This window comes from Pithys albifrons, chromosome 4 (assembly GCF_047495875.1).
Source record: "Pithys albifrons albifrons isolate INPA30051 chromosome 4, PitAlb_v1, whole genome shotgun sequence".
Lineage (NCBI taxonomy): Eukaryota > Metazoa > Chordata > Aves > Passeriformes > Thamnophilidae > Pithys > Pithys albifrons.
In genome coordinates, this window is record NC_092461.1 from 63,563,032 (window position 1) to 63,582,665 (window position 19,634).

The 19,634-nt window shown below is 38.8% G+C and overlaps 1 protein-coding gene across 1 annotated transcript in view; it reads left to right on the forward strand.

Moving 5' to 3' along the window:
• CPA6 (carboxypeptidase A6) overlaps window positions 1-18,971 on the forward strand; it is a 79,938-nt gene extending 60,967 nt beyond the window's left edge. Inside the window, exons 7-11 of the mRNA XM_071553086.1 lie at window positions 6,809-6,919; window positions 7,171-7,261; window positions 11,689-11,891; window positions 16,155-16,239; window positions 17,542-18,971. Coding sequence (XP_071409187.1) covers window positions 6,809-6,919; window positions 7,171-7,261; window positions 11,689-11,891; window positions 16,155-16,239; window positions 17,542-17,729 — 678 coding nt within the window. The 3' untranslated portion in view covers window positions 17,730-18,971. The remainder of the gene's footprint in view (window positions 1-6,808; window positions 6,920-7,170; window positions 7,262-11,688; window positions 11,892-16,154; window positions 16,240-17,541) is intronic.
• Window positions 18,972-19,634: the final 663 nt, after the last annotated feature.

Below are 19,634 nucleotides of genomic sequence, written 5' to 3' on the forward strand. Positions count from 1 at the left end.
AGTTCACTTCCTGGGGACAGAAATGCCACTGTTTCTAATGTATATTTGATTGCTGGCCCTCAGAAATCTGAAGAGCTTTTGAAATAATTTGAAATATTCCAAAGTGAATGAGAGGGGTGCAAGGACTGTTCCCTTCAGCTAAATGTCTTCAGCTGATGTTGGTTTGACATGAAATTTTTGTTACTCTTCAAATCATTGCATCTTCTTACTCTGTGAATAATGTTCCTATCTGGGTTCTCCTCACGATCATCAGTATTTAGTTTACCCTTGGTTTAGGAAGGTCAGAAGCTTCCAAGGGCTGTGTCTTGGCCCCCAGCTGCCTCCTTCACAAGTGTCAGTGGTGATGGTATGACAAAAACTGGTGGTTTTTCACCTAGTTCACTGGTGTTTTTTCAGCTAGTGACAAGCTCTCCACAAATGCTCTGGAGCTCTTTCAGTAAATACAGTAAAATCATTGGAGCTTAATTTTTATTGTTTGCCAGGTTCTAGTCTCCACAGCTGTCTTTTTAGCTGCCTAACCTCAGGAAAAAATTGACTTCTCTGAGTGCTCCCTATACATCCATTATCTGGAGTAAAAATCCATCTGATTCATCCTGCAATATCTGTATTTGAAACACTCAGCCTTACTTGTCTTAAGCTAACTAATTTTTCTGTCAGGAGCTACTGCCTGAAACACTATTTGTTTTTTCTCCATCAGAGAGATCACCGTTTCCAGCCTCTTCACTCAGCAGTTCATTCATCAGCCTTTCAGCAGCAAGAGGCACTGGTACCAATGCAGAACTTGTTTTATCCTCATGATTTTTTTCATCCTCCAAATGCTGTTCCTGCCATTTGAAGTTTATGTGCAGTATCGCACCTATGTGTAGTACTTTCTGCTTCTGCTCAACATATCCCTTCCTTACCACATCTGTTTCAGTTCTGAATGTGTTCAGTTATTTTGGCAGCCATCCTATACTCCACTTCTGAGTATGTGGATCTTTCTAGCACATCCTTGCTACTGAAAACAGAGGTTACTAATGTGCATCACTTCTGAGGAGAAGGAAAATAAAGTACCAGTGAACACTACCAACAAGAGTTTCCCAGACTGGACTCTCAGTTGTCATGCGGGTTTTTTTTAATGGATAAAATCTGAGCCAACGCCAAAAAGATGGAGTGCAGTACCGCGCTGTCACCACAATGAGGCATGTGATGCATTGTTTTAAAGGCAGCTGTGGCAAACTGTTTTTATACTGTACAGTATTTCTTTCTTTTTTGATCCATGGTGGAATGTCCTAGGTTTTATTCAACAAAGGAGAATTTAGGGAAGGTGCTTTCCTCTGCAGTGACATCTTCACGATGGTAAAAAAACAGTTAAAATCATTTCCAGTTTTCCTTTTCCAAAAGGAAATAAGTACTGCATTAATTTTCTTGTGCACTTTCAACTACTCAGCTGCATCTTCCTGCCTACCCATAATCTTAAGAAGGTAAAAAGTATTTTCATTTTGCTTGCAGATAGTCATTTTTCACAATGTGAGTGGATCTCAATAAAATAAAAGTAGCACTGCAGCTGTGTTGTGCCTGTAGTAGGAATTCTCCAATGACACTTGCTTGTGCAAACCCCTGTGTAAGGATTCATCTCTACAACAGTCTGATTCTATCCCATGAAGGCTTTTAAGCTGTTGGCTGTGTTCTTCCTCAAGGTATGAAAAGAATTCACATTGTTGTTCCGACACCTTACTTGCCCTAGGGAAGAAATTCTGCTCTATATTTTAGCAGTCCACTCCTGTATGATGGCGCTGACTAATTAGGGCCTCAGTAAAATTACTGATATGCAGAAACAATATTGAGCATGAGAAGGGACTCTGAAAGAAAATTCCATGTATTGGACAATTTAGTTGTTCCAGAAATGGAATTACAAGTAAAAATTTCTTTAATAATTGTTTAATTGTGTCTCAACAATTTAATTAAACCTTGTATTCAAGTGAATTTTTTTGGGTTGCCCTCTATGTACTACCCTGCACCAACATAACTAGGATTTAAAATTGAGTAATTACATTTTTCAGAGGCAAACACCTCGGTGCATCTCCACCAGCATTATTTTCATACAATTGCTAGTAGAGAAGTTTATGTTGCCCCTTTCAGAGCATTCACAGTGATTCAGAATAACTCTGGCCTTTCCTTTCCCTGCTAGGCAGTCCTTGACTTGTTTGGGACCTAAGAGATTTTTTAAGTACCACTTCACAGAGTGGAACTACAAAGTTGTGTCTCCTATTTCTACTAAGATCTGTGTAATTATGCAGCTTCTTCCCCACAAGATCATACATTGTTTGAGTGGTCCCAGCCTTGCACAAGCTTCCTGGAACAGCTGTTTGCTTCTCTAACATGTCAATCACATCATCATCCCTCTGCCTTTTCTCTGCCTCAGCATTTTCGCCATTTACATCCATTTACACTGGGATTCTTGTCAGGCTCTTTTTATGGACTCTCTCCTGAGTATTGAGGAGCAGTTGCAGCATGCTCATCTCTCTCACTTTGTTTCTGGGTTTCCCCTGTCGTAAATGCTCCCAAAGAGAAAGGAAGGTTTTGCTTGTTGTAAAAAAAAATCAGATAGGTCAGACACAGTTCAAGCTTCAGCCTTGAAAATTTGAGCCTTTGTTTTAAGCCATTTGTTTTTAGATATCCAGTTGTATCTTAGCCTTAATAACAGACTTACCACTCTGCTTTGTGATTTGAATGCTAAAGCAAGATACTAGCAATAAAAGGGAAAATGGCAATTTAAAAGGTGAAGATAGCTGCTTCCAAGTACAGAGACAGAACGAATTACTAACTTGCCAAACTGATAGAGTGGCAATGAAGGCCTGAGTGGCAGATCATAGTGTCACCCTGCTAAAGTGTAAGGTGTACAGATAATAGTAAAATATTGTCTATTACTGCCAGAAAGGATGTTGTACATGGTATCTTAATAATGGCACGCAGGAGTTAATCCTGTTTTGTCAGAAGCAGTTTTCTGTGATTTCTGGTGCAACAGTAAAGAGAGTCAATTCTATGTGCTAAAATAGTAACTGTTTAACTCAGTGTGGTTGTTTAATTCGAAACCAGAAACAGCAAAAGCTGGTTGTCACCTTAAATTTAATAATAATTAATTGTGGGATAGCAAATTGTTACTGAGCTCAACTGCAAAGTCAAAGTTTCTCTCAACCCTATCTCCTTGCTTTGCCCTTCTCAGTCAATCCCCTTATTTTATAAAAAGCCTAACTGCATTCTAAATCCATTTAACATTCTTGCCTTTTATTGCCTTGGCAGTTTACGATATAGCTCTTTTGTTTACTTCGTCCCCTAAATTAAATTTCCTGTGGACCAGATCCCCTCAGCCAGCATAAGCCGGCGTAGTTCTGTCAACAGCCACCACTCAGCTGATGCAGATGATGGAGCCCCCGCATTAATCACTGTTCCTTTCCCCATCCCCCAGGAAGATTGCTTGCATGGTATTGGCAGTGTTCTTGGTTCATCTGTTCCCTCACTAATAACACTATTCAGCATTTATCGGGCTGGTGTGTCTCTCTACACGTTCAGCAGCAAAGCTGCTATTGACTGCATGATGGGGAAGCAGAATCGAGCCATATTCTGAGCGCTCTGTGCAAACTACAGCGCAGTTAATTCACTAATGGTTTATATTCACCTCACTTGTGTCACACAGAGAGAAAACGTTTCAACACGGCCAGAGGGGGGTGGGGGAGGTGGTTCACATGATCATGGTCGGATTTGGGAGTCACGTCACAAACGGGAAGCTGTGGGCTTTGCTCCAGCCAGGACACACCTTGGTAACTCTAAGGCAGATTGCCAAAGTTTACACAACCCTTGTTGCCTGATTACATACATCAAATAAAATTGCCAGATAAAAGCAGTATGAAAGACAAAATGTTTTCAGCAGAAAGAGTGAATATGATCTCACTTTACACCATTTACACTCTTGCTCTCCATGAAGAAAAAAGCAGCACTCATTCCACTACATTTTGAATGAAATGTTACTCTAAAAGGGTAATCAAGTTATTAAGAAACGCCATATATGCTTTAAAGAACAGCACTCAATGATTGACATGTTTGACTCTAAATCAACTTTAAGACTTTAAATTTTGAAGATTATTCCTGGGGACTATAATGCTTCCTAAAGTCTCTTCTGTTATTTTGCCAATGACAGCAGACATTAAAATAACACAAATTAACTTTTAAAAAATGAAGAAGTGTTTGGCATTTTGCTGTCTATATGTTGTTTAGATTTTTAAATGGTAGTGCTTTTATCTATGAAGAAAAATATATTCTTCACAGGATTAAAACATTCTATATTAAAAAGTCTTAATTCAATTATTTTCATTATGTCACTTTTGTAAATTTGGGAAGGTTCTGAAAAATTTGCAAAGCTCATCCATGCAATTATAAGCAATGTATTACCTTAAATTAATAAATTGTCTGTAGTTATTTTAAGGAGATTATATTGTTTTAAATTGTTTAGTCATACAGCATTGCAGTTTAAAATACGGTATAGAATACTAGAGTCTAGCAAAATGCATAATTACAGATGTAGCTGACCGTGAAAGAATGACATATATAAATACAGATACAAACACACATGCCGGTCTCATTATCATGTAAATACCCACCATGAAGACAAAACATGACCTTAATTTGTTAATACTGTCTGAAAAGAGAAAAGCATTAAAAAGTCAAGGAAGTGATGTGTAGTGCCTCATCTCCTCCCCATCTAAATTACTTCTCCCTGAAATAAGCATGATAAAAATGTTCATTTTCCTTGACTTACATTTGGGAGCATGGCTTGGTTCTGTCTCCACCGTAAGAAGAGTTTTACTGATTTCACATCTATACTTACCATATAGGCTCTTAATCCCATGCAGTTTTAAGTGCAGGGCTAGCCTAACACACATAGTAGCCCTAGTTACCCAGTTATATGTGTTTTCTGCATGTGAAACAGCAAGGAAACAGAGCCCTTGTTTTCACAGTCATTATTTTTGACTAACCATTGCTTTACATTTTGACAAAATTAATTTTTACTATAGCTGCAGTTCCCTGAACTCCACTATTTTTATCCAAATCTATTTGAGGACTTGATGTGGCTTCCTCATCCAAGTAAATCAAATGTAAATGCAATACCATATCAACTAAGAATCTTTGAGGAATTTCCAGCACTTGGGCCAGGGAACTTGTGACCTCTGCATTTGCCAGGGACTTTCTCCAAGGCAGTCCTTCAGCCTTCTCCTCAAAAGCCCACTCTCATCCCCTTCTCCCCTTTGATAATCCCTCTTTTCAGGATCCCATCCCACCCTGCAATGCTTGATACCATGCTGTTCCAGCTGCCGCCTAAGTCTGATTTCATTCTGTGCTGTGCCCCTTTGCCCTCTATTGCTCCCCTTCCCCTCATCTTGCCTGGCTGAAACAGAAGAGGAGCTTGTGTGGAATAGCACTGGGTGACTTGGCTTGGCACAGGGTTGACTCACGGCTTTGAATCTCCAAGTAAGGATGAAGGACTTGCACGTGCAGAGCTTTGCTGGGAGGGCGAGATGAAGCTGGGTGAGGAGAAAGCACCACACAACAGAGAGGTGGTTTATGAACCCATTAGAAAAAGTATTTAGAAGTTTCACTAATTCCCTCAGTAAAAAACAAAAATATCAGACTCCTCCAGGAGTAAATTTCAGCCCCAGACATGCCCAATTGTATGGTTATTTCTTACTGGTATTATGCTAAAAGCACCTGTCAGCTCCCATGGCAGCTTCAGTAATTCAAACAGCTGAACGGTTAGGAGCCCAGAAGTATTGAATTCCTGTACATCACACTGTTCCCTGGCATTTTTCAATTGAAAAGTGTTTACCTTAGTTTATTTCAGAGCAAACGTTTCCCTTTGCCCCCCAAACACATACTACTGTTTGGATCTCAAGGGCCAGAAACCCTGCAAAGCAGAATGCTGTAATCACAGCACCAGGAGAGGAGCCAGGCTCAGGCATCCCTCTGAACACAGCATCAGAGGGAAACGCTTTCTGCCTACCACAAGAAGCACTCAATTCCTCACCTTGGACAGAATCAACCCCTAAACTTTGAAGGATGCAAATTTGATGCCCAACTACAACAAGGGGCAGTATTTGCTACAGCATATGGAGTCCAAGCTTCCTGGAATTGGTAAAGGAGCATCTATGGCAATAGCAAACAAAACTGCTTAGGAGTCTCTGATTTTTGCGGAAGATGCAAAATAGGAAAAAAATACTTTCCCTCCCTAGTCTTCTTCTACTAACCTTTATACTTAAGATTCTCCCAAAATAGCAGGGTTTCTAACTTTTAAAGGAATAAGCTGACTGTATTTTTAATTGCTCATATATTATGAATATATAACAAGCTTATGTAATGTGACCCTTAAATGTTTTAAGACCTGGTGGAAACAGCAGGACTCCATTGTCTTACAGGAGCTAAACTCATTTCCTCAACTGAGAATCTATTCCACTGACTTTCAGCTCCTGCATCTAAAAATACTTTGTATGCATTTGCTTGTCTTTAATGTGAGTTGTATCTTCTTGACTATTGAGAATAGCTGAGAAGCAGAGAGGATCAGGTCTTTTGAACACCTTTTCATCTGTTCACATGCTATCTGAATCACATTTGCAGGAAGATGTCAGCCTTTCAAGCAGAGCTCAAAGGATGTCTGTGGTGCCATGAGACCAGATCTCTGTACTGCCAAAGGCCTCATGACTGTCTTAGAACGTCACAATACTTAATTGGAAAATCATTTTTATTATGGAAAGTGTTTTCTTTGGCTTTTCTGCTTTAGGCTCTTCAGACATACCAGACTGATCCTGCCATGAGAAAGATGCTAACTCAGCTGTACTTCTATATCATGCCTGTATTTAATGTGGATGGATATCATTTTAGCTGGACAAATGTAAGTGATGTCAGTAGTATTACTCAAAAAATTATTCCAGACAGGAAAGATTGCATGGTTGTTACATCATTCAAAGGTGACTTTCTGTATAATCTGGTCCATTACTTTGTGCCTAGCAAAATGGAAGTAAATTACTCCAGTTAAATTAGAATAGTGAATGTGTTTGCCAGGGTTGATTTGTTATGTGTATAAACAGATTTTTGCCAATATATAGCCATATTGCTGTTTAAATATTTCGTAACTTCTGTTAGGATCGATTTTGGAGAAAAACAAGATCAAAGAACACGAGGTTTCACTGTCATGGTGTTGATGCTAATCGCAACTGGAAAGTGAAATGGTGTGGTAAGTATAGAGGTACTCTGGTCCCCCAGTTCAGATTACCCTGTATTTAATTATCCAACAGAGGTAATTAGCCAAGTAGGGTAGGTCACATCAGGTGTGAAGTCTTCTCTTTTCCATGGTTAAAGTTGAAGATCCTTTGCAGTAAAGCCACAAGCCAAGGCTCAGATCTTCCTTCTAGCTTCTAAAAAAAACAAGTCTTGAACTTTGGAAAACTAGACCCTGTCATAAGTAAGAAGTTTTCATGAAGAATGTGCCAAAAGTAAAAAAATCACACATACAGCTATTCTGTATTTTGACAGTCATATAAATAATTTGAAGCCCAGTATTGAGCCTGACCCATCACTTTTCAGGATTTACCTGACTACAGCTTTAGGAAACATTTCAAACTTCAGTTTATTCAATTCTTCATTTCTCTGAAATTATTTTAACTGTGGAAATGTAAATTTCCTTTGTTGGTCTCAATGGCCTTTAATATTAGTGATTTAATAAAGAAAGAAGGTGCTTCTAAATGCATGGAAATAGGACTTTAAGCTCCCAGTACTTCTGTAAATACTTCATTGAAACTGGCCTCAATTTTGCATAGAGAATGGAGCATTAATGAAATAACTAGCAGAAGATTTGGAATGGGTCCAGTGAAGAAGAAATAGTATTTTATAAAATCTTAGAGAAGTCAGTGCAACTCACACAGGAGTAAGCAGCCCTATAAGGTCTGGAGTAAGAAAGTAAGAACACTTTGTTGTAAAATACAGCGATTTATATCTTCTGATTTGCTGTCCCATCTTGAGCAACTTCCTTCACCTCTCTGTGCAGCTGGTTTCTCCTTCAGTATTAGTCCACCTTCCTTATTTATATTACAAGCTTATAAAGATGAGAAATCATGTTTGCATATTGCTAGTGCAAGGGCCCTTCCTTCTGCCCATCCCTCTTCCACTGGAAGTCTCTAGATGTTTCCACGGTACTCCGATTACTTGCAGTAAGAGTGAGCACTGTACAGCTTGCCTTGCAACAATTGGATCCTTTAAGTAGAGTTTTCAGAATTGCAAGGATAAAAGTGAGTGTGAATAATCTGCCTGGGAAGATTAGAAACTCAGTGAGTGTGAACAGAAGCATACATTTAGTACAGTTTGGACCTGGGAAATAAGCCTTCAAATTTTTTGAATTCTACTTGCTGTAAGAAGAAGCCTAACACAGAAGTAGTTACAGAAATCCTACATTAGCTAAGAATCCCTCCCCTAGAGAAGGCAGTCCCAGGGCTGCTATCACAATCTTTAAGACAATTTTATGCTGAAAAAATAATGTAAAAAATGATCCAGTCCTGCCTCACTGTTACCATCATTTACTTAGGTGCATAAGTCACAACCACAGCTATTTTGGGAACATACATTTACTGTTCAGAAGTAGCCACTGGCATAATTGGAAGGATCAGTTATCCTACTGAGTCTACAGAGACATATTTTAGGTACCTATCAGTGCAACATTAACATTCAGTGTATTTTCTTTCTAGTTCTAATTAATCTTTCTTGGATTCAAATGACTGTACTCCTCCCTTTTCCCACTCCCTACCCACTGTATTAGAGCACACTTTTCACTCAGGCTTAAAAATGTTTGCCTAGTTTTAATTTAAAAACCCCTTTTTTCTAGGCTGAGTGAAACTGTAACAATACCCATGTGCATTGTGTGTTGTAATCCCCGACTTGTTGCATGTGCCCCCTGAAGTGAAAATGAAAGACAAGTCCACAACCACAAGTTTAAAAAGTAAAAATTCCTTCAAGGTTGCTCATCATCCCACCAACCACATGCTCTGCTTCCCTCACTGAAACCCAGACTCTGTCTGATTCTCTATTTTAACAGACAATAAAAAGCTCTTTATGAACTGAACTGAGTGGTGCTCAGAAGATCCTGGACACTAAATGAGTCAGAGAAGAATCTGGATCATATCACACTTTGAGGCTTGCATAATCATGGTTTATTTAACATTTAAAACTGTATGTGCTTGTAGAAACCTTTTCATTCAGTTCAGTCACACTTACAGCTTACAGACGGGCTTGAACTTCACTGTGGGGCTTCCAGGCAGGTGTGTTGTGGCAGAATCCAGCCCCAGCAAAGCCACCACATGCTAGCAGCAGGGAGCTAGTCAGTACAGATACCACAGCATCCAGTCTGCTTTCCTCTTCCCTTCTAGTGTAGGACTTTGATGTAAACTTTATGATATCACTTCTGTATTCTTTAGGGACCAAGAAAAAGGACATATCACTGATTGTGCTAGATTTCACATTGCAGTGCCCTTATACCCAAAACAGTGCACAGAAATTGCACGCAGACCCACGTGAATACTGACAGTAAAAACTATGGGAATGCTCCTTGCAACACATATCTATATGCAAAAACCAGCACAATGACTTAATGATAATGAAATAAATACCAACTTAAAAGCAACTCATGAGGTACTTATAACTAAATTATGTCATAGGGCAAATCAGTTAAAGAGGTTGCGTCTGAGTCCCTGAGAGAGCAGCAGTGGGAGTTAAAATTCCTGGTGCATCCCAATTTCCAGCATATCCCAGTGCTCACTGAGGACAGTACCCTATATTGGCAGTGTAGTGCAGAAATGTGGCTGCAAGGAAGTTAGAGAATCATGCTCCAGCTCATTCATCCTCTCAGTCTTCCTTCTGTATCAAAGCATTGGTTTTATCAACCTCAGCAGAAATTTCCATTTTTCACTTGATCTTGTGATGGATTTTGGAGGATACTTGTCCTCCCCCAGTATGCTATCAGGTACAAAAATAAGGCATCATGGTAACATTTTACACAATTCCATTCGCCTCTCATGACTGTAACTTAGAAATTTTACAGGAGTTGATAGATACTGTATCAATTATTTTCCTTCTTGAGTTACTTTAAAAGAACTTCCAGTATGAAAATTAAGCATATCCTTACATAATCCGAGGCCACCATGGAAGCCCATTTTTACTACCAGCCAGCTTCACTAAAGGTAAAGAATTGACTACAGCTGGGATTGCCAATGGCTCACAATAATAGGCTGGACAGTTTAGGGAGTTTTTATCTTCATTGAAAGTCACTAAACCAAGTCATATTTTACCAGTGGGTCATTTTACCCTTAGCTTGTAGGATTCATCTGTTTATTAACAGTGATGTCCATTTCCATGATTCAGTATACAACAATGTTACAGGAGACGAAGTATCCATAAAAAAATGAAAGGCTTTGGAGTCTTTGTTAAATAGCTCTCCTTTGGCTATATTATCTGACAAGACATCAAGGCAGAGTGCTCTTGGGATTTGGATGACTTGGTGGCCATCTGTTCTGCATGGAGGAGAGGAGACCATCTGCCCTCTGTATTACCCTTTCATAGCCACTGCAATCCAAGCACTAATACCTTTTGAAATCCCCACCTGTGGCCACTGAATGGTAGTCTCAATTTTCATCTTACAAATGAAACTGTACCATGAAATTCTTGTACTTTTTAATTTTGGCATTATGTTGAATGCATAACCCTGGTTTAGTTTATATCATTATGCCTTCTCACATACTGCTCTTTTCTTATTAATTGAAGATGGCAGTACTTACTATTACAAAGGAAAGCTAATAAAGCACTGCTTTTGTAAATCCCTGATGGCACCAAGGAAATTCTCAAACAAACTATTATTATTCTGCAGGTCACTGTAAAACCTTTGGTATTTTGAAATAGCGTGGGTAAAAGAATGGAGTGGATTTGCATAAATATTGTTCTTTCAGGCCCAGGCCCTAAGCTGTAAATGAGTTGATGGCTTAGATCCAGAATTACTAAATGATAAAGAAGCCACTACCACATCTTCTTTTCTAAGTTTCATCTTTCAGTACCTCATGGGATATTACAGGCAGGCTACTCTTGTGCAGCTCGCTGCCACCTGAGCAGTTTGAAATAGTGAAAGATACCCTCGGGACTGAATCCCTGCCCCAAACTTGAAGAAAATTTAGGCCCTGTGCAAACTGAGATAATTTCTATTTTAGCTAACTGAGCAATCATCCTGTGTGGCTTGTAATTTTTTCCCCATGAGGTTTGCAGTGGTGAAATAGTCTAGAGTCAGGAACTATTCTCATATTTTAAACCAGTCTCTAAGATAATGCCTGTTGAGGTTATCTGCCTACCATTGTAACCACCACTGTAATAGCCAGTACATTAAAATGCTCTTAAAGGCATTAAAGATTTGTCTTGTGGAGTTGGCCAATTTTCAACTTAGTGTGTCTACTAGATGAATAAGCAGATTGCTGCACTGAGGTCCCACTGACTCATGCCCATCAGTCACAAGCAATTTGTTTATTGCTTTTCATGCTTTTTTTCACTTGAGCCAAAAAAGGTTGAGCCAGAAGCTGACCCTCAGAAATTCCCTGGGATTGTTCATCATCAACTTTCTCTGTCAATCTCTAGATGAAGGTGCTTCATTTCACCCATGTGATGACACTTACTGTGGTCCCTTTCCTGAGTCAGAGCCTGAAGTAAAGGCTGTTGCTCTTTTTCTCCGCAAACACCGGAAACAGATAAAAGCCTATTTGTCCTTCCACGCATATGCACAGATGCTGCTGTACCCTTATTCTTACAAATATGCAACTATTCCAAACTTCAACTGTGTGGTAAGTACATTAAAGCTTGGGAGAATATTCTACCCTGTATAAGTTTTTGGTATGTTTTGTTTTGAGAGGAGGCTTGTTTCTTCAATACTTTGCACATATTTAATATTGAGAGGTATTTATTCTGTATTTCCCTGCAATCACATTTCTGGTTATATAACCTTCACTCGCCATGAGTCAGTGGTAATTTGATTAAAATGGTATAGTTCTTGCCATCCATCAGCCCCTTTAAATTACTTTATAGGATAAATCCCTAGGTTTTAATTATAGTTATTATCATTTTATTTAATTAACTGTAATAGGAGTTATATAGTCAAGTCCTTGGGCATCTAGCTGAAATTCTGTCTCTTCATGCACAGAACTTAAACACTAGGAGCACACAGAGGATCATCTTCAATGTTATGAACAAAATAAAATTGAAATTGTTTACATTTATCAGCTCAAGGAGAAATCGCTTAGATTTCACCAAAACTAAAGCTTCAGATGCATTATGTATCATTCTGCTTAGAATGATAAAAAACAGTGGTTTTAAACCTAAGGCAAGCAGTTAATTGACATCAGGGGCTTCTGTATATTTAGAAGAATAATAAGAGTATATTTTTTATGTAAGCTTATTGATTTACAGATACATACATTTCTTGTATTCCATGTTCATCCAAATGCAGAACTATTCCCTCTGCTTGCAGTCTGAGGTTTGTTTTAGCCAGCCTCCTGTTCATAAACCCTCCTTATGGCTTATTCTCCTAGGGAAACATGTTAGCTCCTGCTCACAGACCCACATTGCATCAACCAGTTGCAAGCCTCTTTCTCTCACCCTCAGTCCCCAGTAAAATTACATTTTCCATATATCTCCCATTTGTACCTTGAAAGTTGCAGTGACTTTTAACTTGCTAGTTTCAGCTAGTTTGCCCCCAAGGAGCTTAACTGCACCTTAGATTTGTTCTGTGCAGAATAAATTATGCTGTCACTCCCTTGAGCTTTGCTGAAGTTTCACTCAGATGTCAGGAGGCTGAGCAGCCAGCACTCCACAAACTAAACTCTCTTTGTAGGTTTATTTCTGTTGAGACACTTAATTTCAGCAGCTACTAAACATTCTTCTGTCTGACGTCATTCCTGTGAAACAGAGCAAAGCAGTTGACTAAGCAGCCAAAGGAGCTAAAAATAGGAGGCTTGTGGGGACTGACCACCCAGCCCTATATTGAGTGTGAATAAATTCATGAATCTTCTTATTATTCTACCTTCTCCACCCTCTTTTGGGGAGTAACAAGGAGTAAGGAGTTCCCCAAGTGAATTGATGATTATTACTTATCAAAAAAACATGGACTGGGAACTTAAAACCACTGAATCTTATTCCTTTGAAGATCCGCAGGTGTGTGCAATGTTTTTTTCAAAAACAGACTACAGAGAAGATAAAGATAAAATGTTAGGAAGAATCAGCATCTCCTCTGCAAGTATATAATTATTTGGTATCTGATGAAAATATCCATAGAACATAGCAGACACTATAGACAGAAAATTCGCTGTAAGGAGAAGGAATAGCTAACTGAGAGTTTTCACAGATACCAATATATCTTCATTACATGTTTTTTCTTTCTGCTGAAGAGACATTTCCATTCTGAGAAGGGGAGTAACTGCCCCTCAGTACACACACACTTTATCTTTCCATCCATAGCATTTAGACCAAAGGATCCCAGTTTTTAATGTTTAGTAGGTGTTCCTAAGATTTGTGAGACCTTGGATCAGGCTTCTCATGAGAAGGAAGGGAGCACAGACCTAAAGGGAAAAAGAGAGACACTGCTTTGAACAGCCTTGGACAAAGGGAAGCCAAATCCCAATTCTAAGTATTTTACCAGTATTCAGACTCCATACTGTTTTTTGTTGAGGAAGGTCAAATAGAACAGGGAAGTTGGAATAAGAAACTGAAGTAATTTCCTTTTATTTATAAAGCTCGTTATGGAGAGTATAGTGAAAATGAATGGAATTGTGTTGTTCATTTATTTGTGTGTTTTAATACTTGCCTACAGCCAAAGGATCCATTACCTGGTGGCTCCTAAATGAATAGTTTTTAATTTTTGAAGTCTCTGAAACAGTGACTTAGGCTGAAGGTTTCAGCTTCTCCAGTTATCTTGGAAATTACAGTGAGCTGGGAAGCAATGGATCTCCATTTCCTGACGCTGATGGAATAAGGGTTGTTGGTCTACAAGGACTGTGTACAGTGGGCAACTGTAGGACCTCCCCAAGCACAACAGATAAATAACATTTGGTGCTAACAGTGGGCCACAATTCTGAGCAGAAGAAAGGATGTTTCTGTCTGGGTAAGATCATTCTAGTGAGCTGTCAGTTACCATTTTGATTCAAGTGTTCAGTTATTCAGGGCTGCTTTGAAACTGGAGAGCTGTGTACTGAACACAACATGCATATTCTGCTCTAATTTAGCACAACTCTCTTATTAAGACTCTCCTGAAATCTGTTCCTTTAAAATACTTAAAATAAAAGTGCTCTTTTAGATTGAAAAAAACACAGCAGAAACATATATCCATCTCAAGAGTTTTAAATTTCACCTGCTTTTCATCCCTTTTCTTCCTGTACAGTGCTTTGCCTTAGTGTTTGCAGTGAACTTAATGGCATTACTGAATTCGTGTATGTCTTTGTAAAAATCTGGTAATTTTATGTGGCATTTTCTCCTTGAGGGTGTTCAAATACTGGTTGCCTTGATTTATTCAGGATTCAACATGCACAGGATGATGCAGTATAGAACTGCCTCTTTGGGCACGTATCTCACAGTGGAAGCAAGCTGCACCCCTCAAGGCTAAGAGCTCCAAGTTCACAGTGCCCAGGGATGCCTGCCCATGTGGTGGACATGGGCTTGGGGTACTCCCAGTCTGACCTCCAGACAGTTGCTGCCTCTGCACAGAACCCAGCCCTGTTGTGATTTTAAATGGACAAAAGCACAAAACATCTGGCTGTGCTTAACAAATTTTTGTAACAGTGAAAAACTGCACTTTCATTTGCTAAGAGCAGTGTAAAATAAACTCTCCAAAGCCCCACCTGCAGATCAGTAGATGAAAATTAACTTATCTTTGTTTCTAGAATGACATTTTAAAGCAGTTTTCTCTGGCTTCTCTACTCAGGCAAACACCCACAGCAGGAATCCCTGCATGGGTCAGACCATTAAGTCAGAATCATGACTCCTGACAAGGGCAAGCAAGTGGAAGGTTAGGAAAAACATAAACAAAAAGGCAAGTATGGGGTGCATTCATCTAGAGCCTGATGAATAACAAGGGAGGGACTGAGTTCATGAAGGCTTGTAGAAACCCAGACTTGCAGCTCTTTAGTTCATGGAAGTAGAACAGCTAAAGTAACAATTGCAGCTTTACCCAATGGTTCCAAGTCCAGCAGTTTCCGGGTCCCAATAAGGTAATTTCTGTTTTCTGTAGGGAGATGGCTCTGTGTTTGCCCAGCCTACATTGTACATTCTCTGGCATCCTTTTCTTTGGGGCCATAATATTCATTTTCCTTTTGAATATGTGCATCTTTTCTCTGTATTTGGATGCACTATCCATGTGTGAACCTCAGAATTTGTCATGAGCCAGGCCTTCTGCACCCAGTTTCAGAGGATGCCATGAACCTCCTAAACAGACTGCATCCACACAGATTTTGAAATGTAGGTGCTGATTTTCCCCTTGCAGTACTACAATTATATTTCTTCAATAGTGGAAAAAGTTCTCCAAGACTGCATCACACAGCCCCTAAGAAAGTTAGACCAGCAGTGAACATTCACCTCCTCATCAGATATTCAGGAGTGGAACTTGCCTCCTTCATCCCAGTCTACTAACTGAACTACTGTGGAGTGTCAACAAGACATCATTGCTCCTTCACAAGTCCAGGAGAGACAAGATTTAGTGGACTGAGAAATGCAGCCACAGAAAAAGCATGCATGGCTTTTAAACTGCATAAAAAACCGATTATTTCATGTCATGGTGTTTTCTAAATTGATATAAAATACAAATATTTAATGTCTGGTTATTCACAGTGAAGTGAGCTTCTTTATGTCATGAAAATGTCAAAGGAGGTTTCTCAGGGAATTGCTGTCAATAAAAAAAAATAATGTATTTATCCTTTACAATAATTTTAAATTAGCTGCTACGGTCTCATGGAACACAACATTGCTCCGGAAGTCAATGACCCATTGACTCAGATTCCAATCCCATTACAGTATTTCATTCAAAGTCTAATTTATGTGTTTGTTTTTCTCCTCCTCCCCAGGAATCAGCAGCCTATAATGCTGTTAACGCTCTTCAGTCAGCCTACGGTATCAGATACAGATACGGTCCTGCATCTAGCACTTTGTGTAAGTTTTCCTCTGGCAGATTTGTGACTTTGACCTTCCTATAGTAAGAAGGAGAATACCCTTATTATAACAAAGAAAGCAAACACTGTTTAAAGTGAACTTTGATCCAGTTTTGGGTTGTGAGGAAGGCAGAAGAAGTTTTGCAACTGATTCAGACAGTTGATTGCAGTAAGATTAACTCAATTGATGCAATAAAAGAGATTAAAATGCAAAGCATTTGAGAGACAAAAGGCAGAAAATAACATATTCATTTTTTGAAAAGAAAGATAAATTAAGATCTTAAAAAGTGTATCTGCATCAGATACTGCAAATGCACTACTAAGTTGTAACAGTATTTGTTAGGCAAACTCTCCGTAGACAGGCAAGAGAAAAAGAAGGTCAACAGTTTTCAACAAGACACTTTTTTTAATTTACTGAAATTATGAGGCCTGAATGGTGTCGTAATGATAACAGACAGGGAAAAAGTAAAAAGTTTAAGATTTTTCACAAGTAACCTCCCGCATCTCCTCTGCCATTGCTGTGTTTCAGCTACAGCTCCACTTGTGGGCCCCCATCTCATAGCAGGGTCATCATCTTGTGCTCATTGCAGTGCAATCAGTCCTGAGTCAAAGGAAAAGCAGTGTGAATTAATGCCAGAATTGCACAGATTACAGCAGGCCACATGAGAGATGGATCTTTATATAAATATGCGTCTTGGGGAATGAACATATGGAGATAACGAAAGCATAAGCAGCACACTTCCTCGGGAAGGTTTGGTAATATTAGACACCACCTCTGCAAACGCTCTCATGCTCTGGGGAAATGGCGAGAAAATGATACAAATGAAAAGAATTTTAAAAGCATCTTAAAAAGGAGAAGTTAGATTACTTTATCAACTTTCCCTCTTCTCCCTGAAAAGAAATTGCCTAAAAAATCCAAGTTATACTTAGGAGCACACAGAACCCATCCAGCTGGGAGATCATTGTGGAAAGAAAGCTTTAGACTGCACTCAGATGAGGACAAGAACAGTTTGAGGCTTTATTCTAAACCTTCTATTAAAGTTTTGCTCTACACAAAACAGTTACAATTTTTTTTCTGATGAAAATCAAGGATCTAATCGATACCATGCTGAGCACCTTTCACCAGGGACTGGGTGCCCATGCTCTTCTCGGAAGGGTATTCAGGATCAGGGCAAGCAACAGCTGGAGATGCAAGTATATTCACTGAGTTCCAGAGACAAAATGGCACAGGAATGCTCTGGTGCTTTCAATATGACCTGCATTTAACATTTTTTTAAAGTTTTGTCTGAATTTCCTCTTTCAGATGTGAGTTCTGGCAGCTCTATGGACTGGGCCTACAAAAATGGCATCCCCTACGCCTTTGCATTTGAGCTGCGTGACACTGGCCACTTTGGATTTTTACTTCCTGAGACGCTGATCAAACCAACCTGCACAGAGACCATGCTTGCAGTTAAAAATATAACTCTGCACTTGCTGAAGAAATGTCATTGAGAAGGAGCTTGAAGTGAACATTTCACTGAGAGTGCTGATGCCTTTCAGTGCATTCAGTTGCCATTCTAAGCTTGGCCACTTCATAATTCATGAAGCAAGTGGGAAACATGGTATTGTTTCTACCAGATTTACTGTGTGGGACATGGAAAAAATGGTTTAATATCTGCTCTACAAAAATCCATAAAGTTGAGATACTAACTTAGCTACCAGTTTGATGTAAAATAGTTTCTTCTTTTTGCAATAAAGCTTTAATTTTGCAACTTCAGTGGAGTAGATTCTGGTCCACATAGAGTTGCCTGAAATAAAGTGCCACTTCCAGGCAGGCCCTGGGCCTTACCCCCTTGCCTAACAGGAAGACATCCCATGGTGGGGTCTCTGGAACCAAGAGCTAAAGTTTACATTCATGTAAATGTATTCTGTGACCCCCCACAAGCCTGTATCTGCAACAGTAAATGCCATATAGTGGTAGCTGGCTGTGCTGCAAGTGGCAATGTGGCTTTCTTCTGCTTCTATACACACATATACATATATGCACTTTCGTGAGGTTTTTTGGTATTATGGAATAATTTGACATAAGGTTTCCTTTAACTGCTCAGGGAAACCTATTTTCAAACGTGTATATTGGGATGGACTCAAAATCAACATGTTGCCTTTATAAATATAACTTTCCTAGCAATGTGTAAGAATAATAATGGAATATTATTGAGATATACAATACTCTGCCTTATGGAGAGCCAAAGCAACTTGCTATGACTTGGAAGCTGGGAGTTGACTGGTGCATATAGACTCTGCTTTAGTCAGTGACTGCCCATTTCCACCAGCCAAGGATTTAGCCTTAAAATGTAATTAACTGATGATAACAGTTGTTTTATTTATCAATATTCTTCCAGGAAGTTTTGCAGCTTTATGGCTATGTGGCTTTCCCTCTTGGAAGTAGTGGGGGTTTTGCATGTTTTAAAGGAATTAATAAATTCTTAATCAGTTCTTAAGTGAGCCAGAGATGAAGACAGAAGCCTTACAGCTGAAATACAGTGAATAAGCACCATGTTTGACAGAACAGTAATGAAATTACAGAGAAGATAACAATATGTTGAGGGGGGTTTGGTACTTTTAAAACACTATTTTTTTATCTTATCATATCTGCAAAAGCATATATTTTACTTTATTAATTTTGAGTTTAATCTTCTGGCATTAAATGTTAAATAAAACATTTGTTAACAAAATCATCAAAGAGTTTTGAAATATTATTCACATTCCACTTAAGTATTAAAGCTTTAGTTCAAGAATGTAACAATTTTACCTGTGAAACATTCCTAACGCTAGGGATGTGGTATTTTTAAAAAAAAAACCTACATCCTCTCTAAATAAATACTTGAACATAGCAAATAGGCAATCTTTATAAGTTTAGGGAGCACTGTATTTAATTAAGCATACCACTGTTTTCAGGACTGCAAAAGGCAATGAGTAAAGATGAGAGACTATCGTTCTATTTGTCTAACATTTTGTTAATAAATGTATTTGTTTTACACAAGCTTTCTGAAAGGTTTTTCAGACATGTTTAGTTCAATCTTGTTTGAGTAATGCAAGTTTCTATTCTGGTTTATGAAAAACCTTGGGGACAGAAGCTCTCAAAATATAGATCCACTAGTAATTTCCAATTGCTCATGATCATAATAATATTTTCAAGACAGCAATAACTCTTTTTTGCTATGCAGAGATTCTTGACCAATGGCCTTGATATTAATTATTAGCACCAATTTTTATGAGTTATTCTGGATTTAGGTGACAAGACTGAACTACTACAAAGACATAAGATGCTGAAATGAAGGACAGAATGCAGGACGAATGTCTAATCAGCATTAGGCAAATTTACCTCTCAATTGCTACAGTACAAGCATGGACCAG